We start from the raw sequence: 18729 nt of genomic DNA on the forward strand, positions 1-18729 counted from the left end.
GACCCTGGCTGCAATCCATTTAAGTTTGTCCCACAGAATCCAGTGAATAGTCCATAGGGTTTTATAAATAGGAGGCTTAAGGTGCTGCCAGGCGCCTCCTATATAGGCCAGGCCGCAATGTTAGGCTCTATGCTGATGCCTCTCTCAAACCACATCCACCTTTGACAAGATACTTGAAATACTTGTGGTAATTATACAAATTTCCACACAGGAGTTCCTGCTATGCAATCAATTTAATCTTTGGTTAAGTGGACCTACATTCTAAGCTTGGAAAGAACCTGAAGGGAATTTAAGGCCAACCCTGTACCGTAACATCTCAATGCACAAATATACCGCTAAAAATTAAGCAGTCCTCAGGTGGGGGGGGAAAACGTCCTCCAAAGCTCATCTGGGGAGTTCTATTGGAGTAGAAGAGGCTTCTTTTCCCTGTTTTGTTTTTTCTCGCCCCCAAAACCCTCCCTCAAAACAGAAAACAACAACAAAAGGCAATCACCATTCAGCGAGGCAGAGATTAATTTACCCCTTTGCCTATTCACAGCAACTAGCTGCCTTCAACTATTCTTAGGGTTGTTCAAAGTAAGATGAAAGACTCATTTGCCCTTTTTTGTCCTTCTGTGATACAAATGTAGACAGACAGGAAGTTTGGAACTTTTAACGTTTGCTACATGAGAGCAGTCATCGACAATCACACACAGTTTTGTGTGACTGCAGCAAAAGACATCTAAGCTAAGAACAGAAAGGTCCTCGGGGAATCTTTTATTTTATTTTTTGGCTGTTGCCGAAGAAGGGCAAAGTCAAGATTTGTTAAAGGATGTATCTCGTTCTCTCAGTTCCAAGTCCAAGAGCTACCACCCCAGTTCTTGCAAATGTTTTAACAATCACTCCTCGCTGGAAAAATCCCCATGTAAAGATCGCACTGAAGATGGCTTCAGAAGCGCCTTAATGTTCAAAGACTATCATATCACCAAGGTGTCCCTTATCATTACTTTAAAAGAACATCTTCTCCTGTGCAATCCTGTCTGCTCGCCTCCCCTCCAAATCAGAAGGAAAGGCTCCTCCGTAACCTCCAACTTAAAAAAAAAAAAAAAAAAAGCTGGGATGTGAGATTGTGCTTTTTCTATTGTTGCATCTACAGTTTGGAAGTTAACACCTGAAGAAATCCACCTGCAAACTTCCTTGTTCTCACCCTGCCCAAACAACCCTTTCCTCAGAGAGTGGTGCTACTGCCGTTTTTGTGCCCCCGTTTAAGAATCATGCAGTCATAGAATTGTAAAGTTGGAAGGGACCCCAAGGGTCATCTAGTCCAACCCCCTGCAGTGCAGGAGTCTCAGCTAAAGCATCCATGGCAGACAGCCATCCAACCTCTGCTTTAAGACTTCCAAGGAAGGAGAGTCCACAACCTCCCGAAGGAGCCCATTCCACGGTCAAACACCTCTTACTGTCAGAAAGTTATTCCTGATGTTTAGTGAAATATCCTTTCTTGCAACTTTAATCTTTTGGTATGGATCCTACTCTTCAGAGCGGGGAAAAGAAGCTTGCTCAATCTTCCATGTGACAGCCATTTAGATATTTGAAGGTGGTGCTCGATACTTGGGACTGGCCTTTTTTTTTTCTTTCTTTTTTTTTTTTCATTTGTGAATTGCGATCTTTAATCCAGCATTATTCTTTCTTAAGCTGAAAATCCACGAATAAGCTAAATAATTGCTGATGAGCCAAACAGGACAGGGAAGCTATGGTCTGCCTGAAGCAAAAGTCAAGATGGTGCCCACCAACACCCCAAAATACCATGCACAAAAACTGGCAGTAGACTCTGACTCCAGTGTTGATGGCCAAACACCATCCTTCCCTGCACCTGAGGACAGCACGTGGCACAGTGCAAGCCACATGGCAGACACAGCTATGTTTCCCTGGCATTCCCTGCCCCCAAATCTGCCACCTGAGATAGCTGCTTCCCTCTCTCTAATGGCAAGGATAGTGCCTTAATTATGGGCAGCCTTCCCTCTCCACTTCTGCAATGCTTTGGTCCAAAGCTGTACATATTTGCTTATCTGGCAGAATCCTGCTTCTGTAATTCATAAGGAGAAGCAAACAACTATGCATGGAACACATACAAACACTCCAAGAGAGATTACAGTCGTACCTTGGAAGCTGAACGCCTTTGCGAGTCAAACGTTTTGGCTCCCGAACGCTGCAAACCCGGAAGTGAGTGTTCCCGTTTGTGAACATTCTTTGGAACCAGAATGTCCAACAGGGCTTCCGCGGCTTCCAATTGGCTGCAGGAGCTTCCTGCAACCAATCGGAAGCCGCGCCTTGGTTTCCGAACGTTTTGGAAGTCGAATGGACTTCCGGAACGGATTCTGTTTGACTTCCGAGGCACAACTGGACATTATTTTGCATTTTGTAAAAAGAAAAGAACCTACTCCAGAAACCGAACCGTCTTCTGATGAGGGTTTACAATAGAGGCTTGAAATTTTTTCTGCTCTCATCAGATATTCCGAAGTCTTCCTCTTCACTGCTTCGCGGCGTGTTGGACTTGACTCCCCTGCGTGATATAAGACAAGAGTGTTAAAAATCTGCCACCTCTGAGATTTTGTCTTCCTGTAGATTCAGCTCAAATCAGTGGGCTGCATCCAAGGCTGTTTTTCCGCTAGAAAAGTAAAGTTCTACTCATGCAGTGGTTCTCTCCTCTCCCTTACAGAGCCTACACACCGCCTCAAAATCTGCCTCAGAGGATTGGAGGATCTTCTGGAGACGATTTTACAGGCGCACAGGAAGGGAAGAGGAAGTCCAGTTGTGCGAGCGGAATACCACATGTTCAGTGCTGGCAACAACCCAGTGGTTTTCCATTTGTATTCGAAATCATAGTTGTGAGTTGCTGGAAGCTTCCAACTACTAAGTAATTCTACCTAGTAGTATTTACATAACCTCCAACTACTACTGCTCAATTTGGCTTCAGTATCACAGATATTCATAAAATTCATCTGGGATTGTTTGCATTTGCATGATTCACCTCTATCAGGAAGTTTTTTTAATGTTTGGCATTTTACTATGTTTTTAGATGTGCTGTAAGCCACCCAGAGCGGCTGGGGCAACCCAGCCAGATGGGCGGTATAGAATTAACGAAATTGTTACTGTTGTCACCAAATTCTGGACATTAACATCTATTACACACACACACTCACATACACTCACACATATAGAATTTAATATCTCATTCAATGCTAACATTTTCTAGCTTAGAATTTTTGAGGTGTTAAGGATAAAGTTGAGGATTCTATTTTCCTTATTTAAATGAAAGAGACTGCTGCTTACAAACAATATATTTTGAGTTTGTAACAGCTAAAAATTAACATGCTGCACATGCCTCCAATTCTATTCATCGCATAAACATCAAACACAAGACAAAGAAATTGCCAATTATCAAATTGTAACAATTCATATTTCTAGCACATATCTTGAGGTATTCAATAGGCATTTCTCCTAAGTTCACCTTAAGATGCTTCCTTTTTTTTCAGTGCTTTGTGGGTTCATATGTATATAGGAATACAAGTGTTAACTGCGTTAAAGCTTTTAATTTTTCTTGATGGCAAGATCATGCAAGGTCACCCCACTTCAAACAAAAGATTCATTTTCTATTTAGTTGTTTTCCAAGATACCAGCAGATATTTGTGTTTCATTTGATAAAGATCAAAGCTTTTCACCTAAATCAGTCAGATTCGAAAAAAGAAAAGAAAATGAGCAATGTCATTTTAAATGCTTGAAAAAACTAGCCTCTTCTGAAGAAAGATATAAAAAGTGTGTTAATGCTGATGACAGAGGCCTTCAAATAAAAAAAAACCCCTTCGAGATTCCTCTTTTCTCTCTCTCTCTCTCTCTCTCTCTCTCCCTCCCTCCCCATTTGCTATACAGCAGCTGTGCCTCACGCAAATTCACATGAATGAAAATATTTGGGCGAGAAACCACCCCCTTAGCTTGTTTTCCATATGACTTTCCTGTAATTATTTTGTAAACTGTTCGCACAACAATATATAAAAACATCTGCAAAAACAGGTAATTAATGTGTCAAGCTAAACTAATGCATTTTTATGGTGGCCATGCTTCGTCAACTGTAATTATAACTCTTTTTAAGCAAATGATGATGTGTTTGTTGCAATGTGAAAGTGGTTATTTTAGATGCTCTGTTCACCGTTACTGCAAACAGAATATTAAAAAAAAAGGAGGGGGCGACTCGACACAGCTTACTACGCAACATATACAGGCTTCTAGCTATTTGCTTCCCCTCGTCGCAAACCATCTTGTTGCGCTTAAAGGGTTGATCTTTCTTTTATTTGGATCAGCATCTGAGCTGGTCAGGTCAAACTGAATTCTTCTTGGCCACAGAAACAGAGGTCACTGCCTTGTATTGGCAGTCAGACCCTTGGTTCATCAAGTTTAGTATTCTCAACAATGACTGGCAGCACCTCTCCAGGGTTTCAGTAAGGGGCAACCCAAAGTCCTTTGTACTTGGGGACCATTTTGCCTCCAAGGGGCAGATCTTTATCAGGATCTGCTGCAAGGGTTAAATCTGACAGGCGGGTGGGGTTTCAAAGCATGTTGGGACTTCAAACCCCATCGTTCTGCCCGGACACTGAGATCCAGCGCCAGAGCCTTCTGATGGTTCCTTCACTGCGAGAAGTGAGGTTACAGGGAACTAGGCAGAGGGCCTTCTCGGTAGTGGCGCCCACCCTGTGGAACGCCCTCCCATCAGATGTCAAGGAAATAAGCAGCTATCTTATTTTTAAAAGACATCTGAAGGCAGCCCTGCTTAGAGAAGTTTTTAATATTTACTGCTGTTTTTAACACTCGATTGGGAGCCACCCAGAGGGACTGGGGAAACTGAGTCAGATGGGCGGGGTATAAATAATAAATTATTTATTTTTATTTTTAATTTTATTTTTATTTTTATTTTTCAAAGCGCTTGGCAGGCAGCAAGGCAGCAAGGCGATGCTAAAAGGCTTTTTGCTATGTTTCAACAGCTGTTTCGATGCCAGCCCCTGGTTGCCATATCCTGGAAGCTCCGGAAGGGGGTCGATCGGCAGGGCCAAGCCTCACCCACGTATGAGCTCAGGTACAGGGTACATGGGTGTTGCTTGCCCAAACTAGCCTTGCAGGCCAAATGGGGAAAGTTGCGTCTATGTGGTGCAGATATCCCAACCCTGCCCTACCTTGGAAATAGTGAGGATTGAACCTAGGAACCTCTGAATGCAAAGGAGATGCTCTACCACCGAGCTACAGACCTCCTTCTCCAATCAAACCTGGGATCTTCTGTATGCAATGCGGCTAAGCAGAAAAACCTGTCTCATTCTCCACCCCCTCCTTCTGCCCCAAATATCCAAGGGCTGCCTCACAACCTTATGCAGGAGCAGTGTTTCCTGCAACGACACTAGTTTCGACACTGGTTTTTTTGTACAGCCAATACCTCAAGTATGATGGGCAGAGTATTTAATCTGTCCAGTGTTTAAGCTTAATAATTCATTAAAACGTTGGCTGTAACTGAATTACAGCATGACCTATGGTGGGTCAAAACTGCAGCACTAACCAACTATAGAAAGTTAATATTGCATCTCGAGCCTTACTTACAGAAATAAGATAATAATTTGAAAAACTACCCTATAAAAGCACACTAACTGAAAACAAGATGAGAGTTGCACTCATTCATTTATGGTACATGTCAACTACATTCCTTGGTAGGCTTCAAAAGCAAATGAGATAATCAATTTGTGTTGTTGTTTTTATCAATAAAGAACTCTGTTAATTTCACAGTAGAGGCTTCAGGGCTCGACAACTGCAAGCAGAGGGATGAGGCCCTCTCGGTGTGAAAGTCATTTGTTCAGGAGAGGCCATTTGAGGGAAGTAGCATTTGATCATCAATAAACACCAGTCACATTAATAATAATAATAATAAAGGATTAGAAGCTCTAGAATTGCCTTCCCCCAACCTGATGTCCTCTAGATGTTGTTGGAGTAGAATTCCTATCACTCCTAACCCCTGGCAATGGCTGATGGGAATTGCAGTCCAAAACATCTTGAGGATTCCTGGATGAGGACACCCTCTTGAGGACTCCAGTGCATGTAGGTTGCTAGACTAAAAGATTTACGGAAAATGTTTTGGAGATGTGATATAAACTATAGCTCAGAGAAGTCTTCCCACTGGAGCCAGGCACCATTTTGCACGTCTCCTTGTTTCTCACAGAAAGAGTACAGTGGTACCTCGAGTTACATACGCTTCAGGTTACACACTCTGCTAACCCAGAAATAGTGCTTCAGGTTAAGAACTTTGCTTCAGGATAAGAACACATATCGGGCTCCGGCGGCGCGGTGGCAGCAGGAGGCCCCATTAGCTAAACTGGTGCTTCAGGTTAAGAACAGTTTCAGGTTAAGAACAGACCTCCAGAACGAATTAAGTACTTAACCTGAGGTACCACTGTATTTCAGCTGCAGCATAGTAAACATAACTAGTTTTACCATGGCAGGCGCTCTCACAGAACACACAACCTCTCCTCACTTTAAAATGGTAGCAAAACAACGTGGTTGGATCCTATGACAGGGTATCAGGCAACGTCTAAGGTTGTGCAAGCAGGGTTCATTTTGCCCAGTGGGACTTCCCTTTCCTCTCCCTCCTCCGCCACCCCATACCACTTGTGCCCCCAAAACCTGCTTAGAAGGTGTCCTCCTTTCCACCACTAAGCATTGCAGCAGAGCAGAACACAGCTCCATTTAGAAAACTAGAAAATGCTCCACTGTAATTTTGAAATCCCACTCCTAACGTCCATTTATCTAGTTATTCAATGTATTTTACCCCGCTCTTTAGTACACACACACACATACAGAGCTTCCTGAGAGATTTACAAGAACAGCTGTAAGACAGTTCCTGCCCTCAGGTTTCAAATATAAAAAGACACAAGGGAAAGGGGAGAGGGGTGGAGAAAGGGGGGAAGCAAGCTGAGGCTGGGCATAGCCTAATCAGATAGCTCTGAACTACTGTCCAAAGGCCCTTTAAGGAAGACCCATTGAGGTGGGTTTTTCCCAATTGTTGTTGTTTAGTTGTTTAGTCGTGTCTGACTCTTCATGACCTCATGCACCAGAGCACGCCAGGCACTCCTGTCTTCCACTGCCTCCCGCAGCTTGGTCTTCAAATCACAGCGGCATGAGAATCATGCCACAGGGCAGGAGTCCCCTCGCTGCTGGTTCGGGATGTAAATAAGGTTTGGGCCTTCTATGGAGAAGGAAACTTTCCTTTGACTATCTCTCAAAATCAAAGATGGAGCACTTCCCAGAATCACTACTGCCTCTTTCTTTAGGCTGGCATTTAAAGGATCCGGTTAAAGGTGACGTAAGATAATTTTGTTTCCTCTTCTTAGCTGGTTCTGTGACAATGGGTGCTTTATTGTGCTGGTTGAAATTTCAAATCTGGGCTTTGGATCAAGACAAAACAAAGAGGGAGAAGCAACAGCTTCTTACTGCCGACAAGAAAACAAAATGGTGCCAGAAGCGCTCCATGTTCCAGCATAAAGACTACAGAAACAGGAGGAGGCTGTTTTCATAGCCACGTTCTGAGGTTGTTCACACACAACCTCTGAACAGTGGGGAAGGAAGGCGCAATATTTTCCAGTTCCCTTTGCATTCTGTTCTGGAAGAGCTTTCAATCTAGCAAAGGCAGAGATGGCCAAGAATCAGAGTAGCACAAAAGGAACTTGTTAGGCAACAAAGAGGAACCTAGCAGACGCCTGATCCTGGGAAACCGGCTACAGCAGCTTGAACAGCAAACATAACTTTAGATACAGGGGCTGCAGGAAAAATATTTGTATTACACGCTTCCTGGAAGATACTGAAGTATCTTCTTTTTTCATTTTTTGCAAATTGAATTGCAAAAAAGGGTAAAACAGGGAACCTGTGGCTCTCTACACTTTTGGACTACAACTCCCATAATTCCTGGCCACTGACCATGCTGACTGGGGCTGATGGGCCTCAGATTAGCTACCCATAGCGCTGGGTGTACTTTGTTGCCTTTGTACTAGGACCTCTTCACACACGGCCAAACTTCCATAGACAAGTCTCTTCCATGCAGGAAATTGTGAGCCGGTGTGTCAGTCTAGGGATGGGAGACCAGGGTTCAAATGCCCACTCAGCTATCAGCCTAACCTACCTCAGACTGTTGTTGTGGGGATTAAAGAAGGACTGGGGAATTATGTGTGCCACCTTCATCTCCTTGCAGGGAAAAGGTGGAAGATCAACACAGTACATAAAGCAAAACAGGAATCAATAAAAAGCAACCAGATGGAAGGAGAAGGGCAGTGGAGGTGCTACTAGGGAACACTACCCAATAGGCCCATGCAATGCTTTGTGAGAAATGGCAACAGGGGCCCAGAACATTCCCAGGATGCTCTGTGGCAAGCAGAGATTCCGTGGCCAATATTTATTTATTTAAAATGGTTTCCATTCCCTGCTATCCTCCAAAATGCTCAAGGCACCTCACCAAATAATACAACAGTACCATGTCAACTTGGGAAGAATTCCCTGAAGGGGGGGAATAAACAAATAGGAAAGCCATTGCCTTTGCTTATAAAGGAATCAGATTTCTCGCTTGTTGATTTTTAAATCAACATTGAAGACAGGGAGGGCAACGTAGTTATGTGGCACATGGGTCATTCGAGGACTACTGCAAAGGGTCAATTAAGAAGGAGGCTGCTCACTAAATCAGAGGGCGATCAATGGGCCTGGAGGGGTGTACCGACCTCAGACTGCTCTGCAAGCAGATCAAAGACAGGAGGGGCAGCAGCAGGAGGTCCGATCGTGACTTTCTCTACAGCTGGAGCTGCAAAGTGCAAGCAGAGCCAGTGCAGTTCCACGGCAGGGATGGGGAACCTATGCCCCACCAGGTGTTGGTGGACTACAGCTGGGGCTGATGGGAGTTGGACCTGGCAACATCTGGAGGGCCACGGGTTCCTTATCCCTGTTCTGGCTGTTGCCATGTATGCCAGTGGTAGTCAAGAGGATGATGGTCTCCATCAGCCCCAGCCAGCCTGGTAAGTGGGGTTGTAGCAACATCTGGAGACAACCACGCTGGACATCCCTGAAGTAACCCATCTCGCAGGGTTGTGAACTCTGGGCCTCAGCCATGCAGTTACATTAGGGGTGAGGAGCCTTCGGTCCTCCAGATGTTGTTGGATTACAGCTCCCATTGGCCTTGACTACTGGCCATGCTAGCTAGGGGCGATAGGTGAAAGGGGCACGAGTGGCAGCTTCACACACGAGGGTTCCTAATAGATACATGTGTGACAGATGTAGTTTAGGAACATCTGGGGCCCCACATTACCCCTGCCAAGTATCTCCCTAGTCAAAACACTAGGACCGCCACCATGACACGAAGGGGTTTCTTCTTATCTATCGTGCTTTTGTTTTGTCTTTGTTTTGAAGGTCATTACCCAGCCTGTGCTTTAGGGTTAAGTCGGATTTCAAATATATAAACACACAGCTGGATCATTTCCAAGCCAAAGCAAAAAATAAAATCCTTCCGTCTGGTCCTGCTCTCTTGTTATTTCACTGGACACCGTCGTTCTCGTTCTCTCTCTCTCCTTGGACCATCCCCAAGGAACAGAATTTGGGCCAAGAGGTTTCACTCCTTGTACCTGAGCCTTGGGCAGCCATCAGGCGCTACTAGTTTTCCAGCTTCCAAACGGAGACTGGCAGGCGACCGCTTTCGCCCTGAAGCGACAGGCAGATCAGTTTTCTTGGAGAGACTTGTAAGTGGAAACCATGTGACAGAAGAGCGACGAGGGACGGCGAAAAACAACAGCAACAATGCCTCACCACCAAAGGGTTCCAAATCCACTGATAAGCAAGGGTAATTTCCTTGACAGTTCTGTGCCTCGGAAGATCTGGCTCTCTTCAGCAACTTGGCACCATGGCCAACATTTCTTGGTAGAGCTAAGCCCAGGATGAAAGGGTGAAGCCACAGAGATATAGGCACATCTCCTTGAGTTTCAATTTCTCTTGGTTGGAGAGCACGTCAACATTAACACCAAGGGGAGGGTTGTGGCTAGGAGCATCTCTGTTGCACACAAAGGGGTGTCAGGTTCAACATGTTGCCAGTTGATGTAGACATGGAGGTGAACCGAAGCTTCGTATGTAACCAGAAAGGCCAGTTCAGATGATGGATCCAAGGAGGAAATAGCAATGCTTGCTTCCACTGTTGAGTGCTGAGTGATGAAGAAGCTTTGCTCTGGTTATCAAGAAACAGGGAGGTTTACACTGATGGGTTTAAAGCAGTGTTTCCCGAAATGAGAGATGCTACCCTCTGGGGGGCGCTGGAATGATCCAGGGGGGCGGTAGTAGCCTCGGATGCAATTGCGGGGCGTTGAATAAAAATAAGGGGGCAGCAGAAGCAAAAAGAAAGACGGTTCGTCCTTCTCATTAGGATTATTTTCAATGCTATTCATAGTTTCTACGTTAATATTATCCTTCACTGTCTTAATTTTCTGCGTGCAATGTGAATGTTACTATGGTTGATTTTAATAAATAATTTTATCACTTCAAGCTTCAAGGTGTCTTTTTTGCAACAACATCTTTCTTTACCATGTCATAGGATGTAGGTAGAAATAGAGATACATAAAAGAACGCAAATTTGTCACTGCATCTTCCTGCTTGTTCGCTTAAAGAAGGTAGATTTCCGACCAAATAAGTTTGAGAGCCTCTGGTTTGTCACTCTCAGTGAGCCACACTGTAGGCTGAATTTTAGTCAGAGTAAATGTTGTTCCTGTGAGTGGCATTTGGCATAGGACTGGACTGTATCAAGGCTGCAGGGCCTCACACCTGAGGGTGTAATGCAGCCCTCCAGACCTCTCTATCTGGTCCTCAGGACTCTCTCCAGGCCACACCTCCTCAGCCACACACTCCACTCTCCTTGAGCATTTTTGCCTTGCAGGAATGTGCCCCTGAATGCCCCTTGCTTGCCTGGATGGGGGGGGGGGGTGATACTGTAGAAACTAGCCTGCCACTCACAGGTAAGATTTATGGGTTTGCTGCTTTGCCTACCTTTTCCTTTGGCCACGCACACCTGTGGCCCCCAGGAGGTTGCTCATAATGGAATGTGGCCCTCACTCTGAAAAAGGTCCTGTCCCCCGTCCCCTTGACCATATACGGCCATTACCCATCCTTGACAACATAGCATTATGAATTCTATCATGCTTTGAATGCAGATCTCCCCAGGTTCAAACCCAGTGAGCTCCAGTTAAAAGGATCAGGTAGCAGGCAACGAGAGAAACCTCTTTCCGCTACCCTGGGAAGCTGCTTCCAGTCCAAGCAGACAATACAGTGGTACCTCGGTTTTCGAACAGCTCAGTTCACAAACAACTTGGAACCCGAATGCTGCAAAAACGGAAGCAGGTGTTCCAGTTTTCAAACTTTTTTTGGAAGTCGAACGTGCTCCATTTTGAGTCCCCCTGTTTCCTGTTGTGCTGCTAATTTGCGTCGCCCCATTCAAGCCTTCCATTTCCAACTGCAGTGTTCTGAGGTGATATTTGGAACTTATATTTGGTGCTTTTGTTTTTGCTATTAATTTTGCGTTTTTTGTTTTGCGACTTTTTCAGTTAATTTGTTTTTGTGACTGTGTGGGTCCCAGTTCAGCTACTGATAGATTGAGTGAGTGAGTGAGTGAGTGCGCGAGTAAGTGAGTGAGTGAGTGAGTGAGTGCAGAAATAGATAAAAGCCCCCCATCCAAACAATGACTATCATCAGTGCAGGTAAGAATAAAACACTAATTTTAATTTTTATCATCTACAATACTGTTTTATTTATTGTATACTACAGTACATTGATTACTGCTTTCATTTTATGGATCAATGGTCTCGTTAGATAGTAAAATTCATGTTAAATTGCTGTTTTAGGAATTGTTTTTAAAAGTCTGGAACAGATTAATCCGTTTTGAATTACTTTCTATGGGAAAGCGTGCCTTGGTATTGGAACAGACTAATAATAATAATAATAATAATAATAATAATAATAACAATTTATTATTTTTACCCCGCCCATCTCGCTGGGTTTCCCCAGCCACTCTGGGTGGCTTCCAACAAAGATTAAAAATACATTAAAATGTCACACATTAAAAACTTCCTTAAACAGGGCTGCCTCCAGATGTCTTCTAAATGTCAGGTAGTTGTTTATCTCTTTGACATCTGATGGGAGGGCATTCCACCGGGTGGGTGCCACTACCAAGAAGGCCCTCTGCCTGGTTCCCTGTAGCTTTGCTTCTCGCCGTGAGGGAACCGCCAAAAGGGCCTTGGCACTGGACCTCAGTGTCCGGGCAGAACAATGGGGGTGGAGACGCTCCTTCAGGTATACTGGACCAAGGCCGTTTAGGTCAGCACCAACACTTTGAATTGTGCTCAGAAACATACTGGGAGCCAATGTAGGTCTTTCAGGACCGGTGTTATGTGGTCTCGGCGGCTGCTCCCAGTCACCAGTCTAGCTGCCGCATTCTGGATTAGTTGTAGTTTCCGGGTCACCTTCAAAAGTAGCCCCACGTAGAGCACATTGCAGTAGTGCAAGCGGGAGATAACCAGAGCATGCACCACTCTAGCGAGACAGTCCGCAGGCAGGTAGGGTCTCAGCCTGCGTACCAGATAGAGCTGATAAACAGTTGCCCTGGATACAGAATTGACCTGCACCTCCATGGACAGCTGTGAGTCCAAAATGACTCCCAGGCTACGCACCTGGTCCTTCAGGGACAGTTACCCCATTCAGGACCAGGGAGTACTCCACACCAGCCCACCCCCTGTCCCCCAAGGACAGTACTTCTGTCTTGTCAGGATTCAACCTCAATCCATCCTCCAACCGATTAAGTTTGAGAACCAAGGTACCACTGTACTGGCCAAGGCAGTCAAACAGATTTTGTTTGTTTGTTTGTTTGTTTGTTTGTTTGTTTGTTTGTTTGTTTAATTGAATTTGTATACTGCTTAATTGTAAATAAAACCTCTCAGCAGTTTAGAGGAGTTGGTAAAAGGCAGCTTCCTATGTTTCCATACATCTGAATGCCTCTGAATGTCTTGGATGCTTTAGTTGAGATCCCTGCATTGCAGGGGGTTGGACTAGATGACCCTCAGGGTCCCAGGATTCTATGCTTCCAAATAGTTTTCAAATCCAGCAGCCAACGTAATCATCAGCACCAGCATAATTTTTTTTAAAAAAAAGTCCAGAGCACTATAAAAATCTGCTTCCCTTTTTCTTTTTGTATTCTATTCTATCATTTGGATAATAAACTAGGTGATTGTATGTGCACATGTTAATTATGGAAAGGGAAGCAGATCCCCACTGTACTAAACAAAGCAGGTGGGAAAGAGTCCTTTTAGCAACTTACAGATACAGCAAGAATAAATGCTGGTTGAGCTACTGAGAAAAGGCTGGGTTCATCTGATTTTCACACTAATGTCGCATGTTGGCAGGATGGCAACCGTTTAGTACCACAAACTACTAAGGGCTCATATGCAAACCAATCTGAAGTTTTATTGCAGTCGTTTGGTATTTGATGCAAACTCCACTGAGGTAGAGAGAGCTCTTCTCAGGAGTTCCAAAAGTAAATGCTCATGAAAATATACCCCCTTCTAATGCACTGGCTGTGCTTAGGAGATCAAACATCTCTCAGATTATTAATATTATTAGAAGCAGAGCTATGACATGCTTTTTTGTCAGGGCATGCACCCCCTTTGTGGCACAGGCAAACAAACTAGGAAGTATTCAACCAACCATAGTTTCCTGTTACATCCAAACTAGGGGACTACAGTTACCAGCTTCAGAACAGTCAGGATATTAAACCAGTGTGAAGTTCATTATTTATCACTGCTTATTAATTTACATACCACTTGCCTGCCCAAATGGCTTCCAAGTACAGTGGTACCTCGGGTTAATAACTTAATTCGTTCTGGAGGTCTGTTCTTAACCTGAAACTGTTCTTAACCTGAAGCACCACTTTAGCTAATGGGGCCTCCTGCTGCCACTGCACCGCCAGAGCACAATTTCTGTTCTCATCCTGAAGCAAAGTTCTTAACCCAAGGTACTATTTCAGGGTTAGGGGAGTCTGTAAACTGAAGCATCTGTAACCTGAAGCGTCTGTAACCCAAGGTACCACTGTATAAAATCAATTATAAAGTCCATACATAATCAAAAGCAGCTTTGAATTTCCTGGTTTGTTCCCAAACTGAAAATGGTAGTTTCCCAGTTGGGGGGGAGGTGGGACTGGAAGCTTGTGGCTAATTAGAGGCTTCTGAGTTTGATCGTGGGTTGCCCAAATTCGCTCCCACACATACGGCAAAAGGTTTGTTCATATCTCAGTATATTAAGTCAAGTAACGATCGCCTGAACGGGCAACGCTGTACCCCTTAAACTCACTGCACGTACAGCATATGTAATGTCACCATGAGATTCTTGCAAGAGGACATGAGAAGTGGCCTTTTGGACTATATAAATTATAAAACTTAATGCTGTGAACTAAACGAGACAGCAGTTAAGAGGTTATTGCACTATTACAGGGATATGGCACTGATAGGAGTCAATAGAAAGGAGAGATTTCTGCAAGACACACTGCGAAGTAAAGTGCTCAAGATCAACTGATAGCAGAAATCATTAAGAGCAAAGATAAAAATCAAGAAGCGGGGCTTTTGGGGTTTTTTGTTCTCCGTGTTGCAACTGAAGTTTGGAAGCTTCAAATCCCACTTACTTGGCGCCACCATGTGGCAATAATCTGTATTGCCACTTTTTCCATCAATGGAGAATGGAAACTCTTGTTCACAAGCAAAAACATACCAACACTTGTGTAAGTCCTTCTATTCCTGAGGTCCAAACTGTGAAGTAGCAGCATAGAGGCAGTGTGTGGGGGTGTGTGGAGTAGCCTCTTATACATCTTTGAAGCGGGGCGGGGGGGGGGAGAGAGACAGAGAGAAGGAAGCAAGCAAGAATACAGAGGTGGAGAAGGTAAGTTTTCTCCTGACACAAGCCCACTAGGAAGGATAAACTCATTTGATAAATCCACAGGTAGATTCCTTTGTATTAGTGCAGATATGTAAATTCTGCAAGACTGCACTGCTTCTCATGCACCCACATCACTTTCGGCAGACATTAACACATAAGAAGAGCTCTGCAGGATCTGACCAACAGCCTGTCTAGTCCAGCATCCTGTTCTTACAGTGGCAAACCAGACGCCTGTGGAAAGCCCACTATGCAGGACATGAGAACAACAGCACTCTCCCTTCTCATGTTCTCCAGCAACTGGTGTTCAGCACAGAAGCAGAAAATAGTTATCACAGTTTGTAGCCGTTGATAGGATTAGGCTAACGAAAGGAGGATAAGACTTTTTCAAAGCCATCCAAGCTGGTGGTTCCATCGCTACCTTTTGTACCTGGCTGTGCAGTTCTGGAATGCTTACACATAAAGGTTGAAAAGCCAGGGTCTGTAGTGCTCAAACCTCACCCATTTAATAATATAAGAAACCAAAATGCGAGAGGGAAGCCCTGCTTGAGTGGAGCCTAAGCCTGGGCTTACTGGGATCATTCGACCCTAGAAATATTTTGAAGAAAGGGAACGAATGAATGAGGTTGAGGAAGCCACAAATTGTAAAGTTTCCGGTTTCAGCTAATGTTCCAAGGGAAAGGATTTCTCTAACTCTGGAGAATATCAGGAGAACTGGAGTTTTAAGTGGCCCTTGTGTGGACTTGACAGCATCAAGAAGGCCCTCTTCGCCGGTAACCTGGGAAGGAAGTTCTCTTTTTGGAATATAGGCAAAAAGGATGCATATCCACAACAGGGGGATAACTTTGGCCAGCTTGCCTACTGCAGAAGCACGTTCAACTGAGCTGCACAGCCTTCTCCCCTAGATCAACCTCGGAGGAAGCCAGCTCTGAAAATCAACGTGAGGCAGGATACAGATTCCTATGGGGCTGATTAACTGGCGGGAGCAGCTGTGATCTGTGGACAGCTGCCCCACGCTGAGCCTCTGAAATGCAGGTGACAGCTTCTCAGTGAAACACCCTCAGGCCCTGGAGTGGCTCCACCCACCCAGGCTGGTCTCTGGTTCCTCCTGGGCAGAAAGCTATGGAAGAAGCTTCTTGATCCAGTTGAAGAACAAACACTTCCTGAGCTCTGGCATATATTCCCACATCCTTTCATTGCCCTTCGGTCCTGACCCCTGGGTTGTTCTCCTCAGTCCTACCTCCAGCTTCGTCCTTTGACCCCAAGGCTTCTCCATCCCACTGCTCCTGGCTCATTTCTGGCCGGCATCCGCCATCCCAGCGCCAACAGTGACACAGCCCCTTTCCTCTTCCTCTCCAAAGCAGTTAAAGCATATAATATGACTTTTTGCTTTAATCACAATGTTTAGCTGGTGGTTTTTTTAGTTGTTGCTTTGTTATCAGTGTTTTATGGACTGTTAATAGTTTTTACACTGATGATTTGCTAATTATTCCATTTGATTTGTGCTGCATTTGTGATGTTCTGTTACGTTCCATCATATGCTCCTGCTCTTTATTGTTTGTAAGCCGCTTTTGGGATTCACTTTAAAGGAATGCGGCCTAGAAATGCAAAAAATCAAATCAAATCGATTTTGGAACAGAAGGAGTCAGAAGATAACGACACCAAGGGATGGCAATACTTGTGAGTAGTCAGAGGCCATGTTCAGGGCTACCGATGGACAGAAGAGACAGGATTAAAGTGGTACCTCGGGTTAAGTACTTAATTTGTTCTGGAGGTCTGTTCTTAACCTGAAACTGTTCTTAACCTGAAGCACCACTTTAGCTAATGGGGCCTTCTGCTGCTGCTGTGCCGCCGCTGCACGATTTCTGTTCTTATCCTGAAGCAAAGTTCTTAACCTGAGGTAATATTTCTGGGTTAGAGGAGTCTGTAAGCTGAAGCGTATGTAACCTGAAGCGTATGTAACCCGAGGTACCACTGTAGATGGTTTGATCTAGCAGGGCTACTCTGATGTCCTCACAGGGCAGTTTTCAATTTACACCACAGTTAAGGAACCCGTAGTTCTCCAAACTTCCCAAATCCCATCAGCCCTAACCAGCATGGACAGTGGTCAAGGATCATGGGAGTTGGAGCCCGGCAACATCTAGGAAGTTGCAAGTCCCCCCATTCCTACCTTATGCCAAGCCTAGTTCAAGACAAACCTCAGGCTTAATAATTTAGTTGGACTCTTTTGAGCACTTAGCAAACTAGCTATGCAGACACAATGCAGCTATTGACTGGGATGCTGAGTTTGCTCCCATTGGCAAGAGAATCCCCTGGACAGAGTTCCACACGTGGGATCTTCCAACCGGCGGAAGGGAAGAGGCAACTCTCACCTGAAGTTGAGACTCTGGAGGGCAGCAGGCTGGCGAAAGCTGAAGCAAGTCAACAAGAAACGCAGCCAAAAAAACACAATAAGTAAAACCATACCTTGCACCCCTTCCAGGAGCAGATCCACTCCTTTCCTATAAAAGCCAAAGGCAGCCTCATAGTCTTCCTCTTCCTCCTTCTTCAAGGCCAGCTTTATCAGCTCCCCTGCCTTGTCCAGGTAGTCTCGCCTGCCAAGCTTGGCCTTTAAGCTCCCACTGAACAGGCCCCGGCTCTCCCTCTCGCCATCGGGTTTGCTCCATTCATGGTCCGAAACGGCAGAGGCCTGCGCCAGCGGTTCGGAGGGAAAGCTGAGGCTGAAGGATCTGCTGGGGGAATTCTGGTTAGATGCCATTCCATCATCTAACTCAGCAAGAGAGTCCACATCAACGGTCAAAGAGATCAGGTCGCTATCGCTTGAGAAACCTGAAGGGCAGAAGGAGAATGGAGTTGCAAAAGAATCTGGTGGGTCAACATGGCATCTTCCAGCCGCAGGCAAATCTTGGCTGCCAGAGGGTCCAATTTGGGCAGTGAGACCCATGTCCAAGTGTCAATCAGGTGACGTCACTGGGTGATGTCAGTTGATAGGCAAGGGGGTGGGATTTGATCCTGCTGGTGAAACAGACCCCTGCATAGAGTAGGACTGAAGTCTCCACTCATCTGCTGGTGAGCAGACAGTTCAGTCCTGCTGGGTGCTGCTTCACCAGTACATTTTCTGAGGGGAACGCACTGGCAAAGAAGACCCCCCCCCCTCCCCACATGACACAATCCAAGATTTCAGCTAATCGCAGAAGCAACGATCAGCACGACGCTGCTGCGTTCATGACCGAAACTCAAATCAACCAATCCTTACTCATGCTTACCTCCATACTCTGACTGGCTGAGTGTCACGTCATCGAGGAGACCGGCATCCTTCCGAGCTTGAAACCAAAGGGAGGAAAGAGAGGGGAAATATATAGAAGGGAAAGTGGGTGAGTTTCTGTAGCCCAAGACAGGTCACAACTCTTGAGATGATGCCTGCATGTGTTATAACTGGGATACTGAACCCTTTCTCTACTCTGTGTAGAAATCAAATGACCTTGGCCGCATTCATAGCTCAAAGCACAATAATACACCGCTTTAAACAGTTGTGGGGGAAGCCATGAGTATTTAAAGTGGTACCACAGCACTTTAAATGGTGTGAGAAAAAAGGTCTGAGAAACCAACCCCTCATGAACTAAAACAATATAAATGAATCACATGCTTATTAAAGACATTGCAGATATGCCAAACTACAGACTTACAGCCTGGTTCTAGGCACTTTTGCTCAGAATCCCCACAGCTTTTTAA

At 45.0% G+C, this 18729-nt stretch overlaps 1 protein-coding gene across 1 annotated transcript in view; it reads right to left on the minus strand.

The window, feature by feature from the left end:
* RPS6KC1 (ribosomal protein S6 kinase C1) overlaps positions 1–18729 on the minus strand; it is a 97406-nt gene that overhangs the window by 43074 nt on the left and 35603 nt on the right. The window contains exons 6-8 of the mRNA XM_081000499.1: positions 18264–18320; positions 17464–17826; positions 2421–2542 (exon numbers count right to left, since the gene is read on the minus strand). Coding sequence (XP_080856625.1) covers positions 2421–2542; positions 17464–17826; positions 18264–18320 — 542 coding nt within the window. The remainder of the gene's footprint in view (positions 1–2420; positions 2543–17463; positions 17827–18263; positions 18321–18729) is intronic.

The sequence above is a fragment of the Podarcis pityusensis genome, assembly GCF_964106645.2.
Source record: "Podarcis pityusensis genome assembly, chromosome: 3".
NCBI classification, from domain to species: domain Eukaryota; kingdom Metazoa; phylum Chordata; class Lepidosauria; order Squamata; family Lacertidae; genus Podarcis; species Podarcis pityusensis.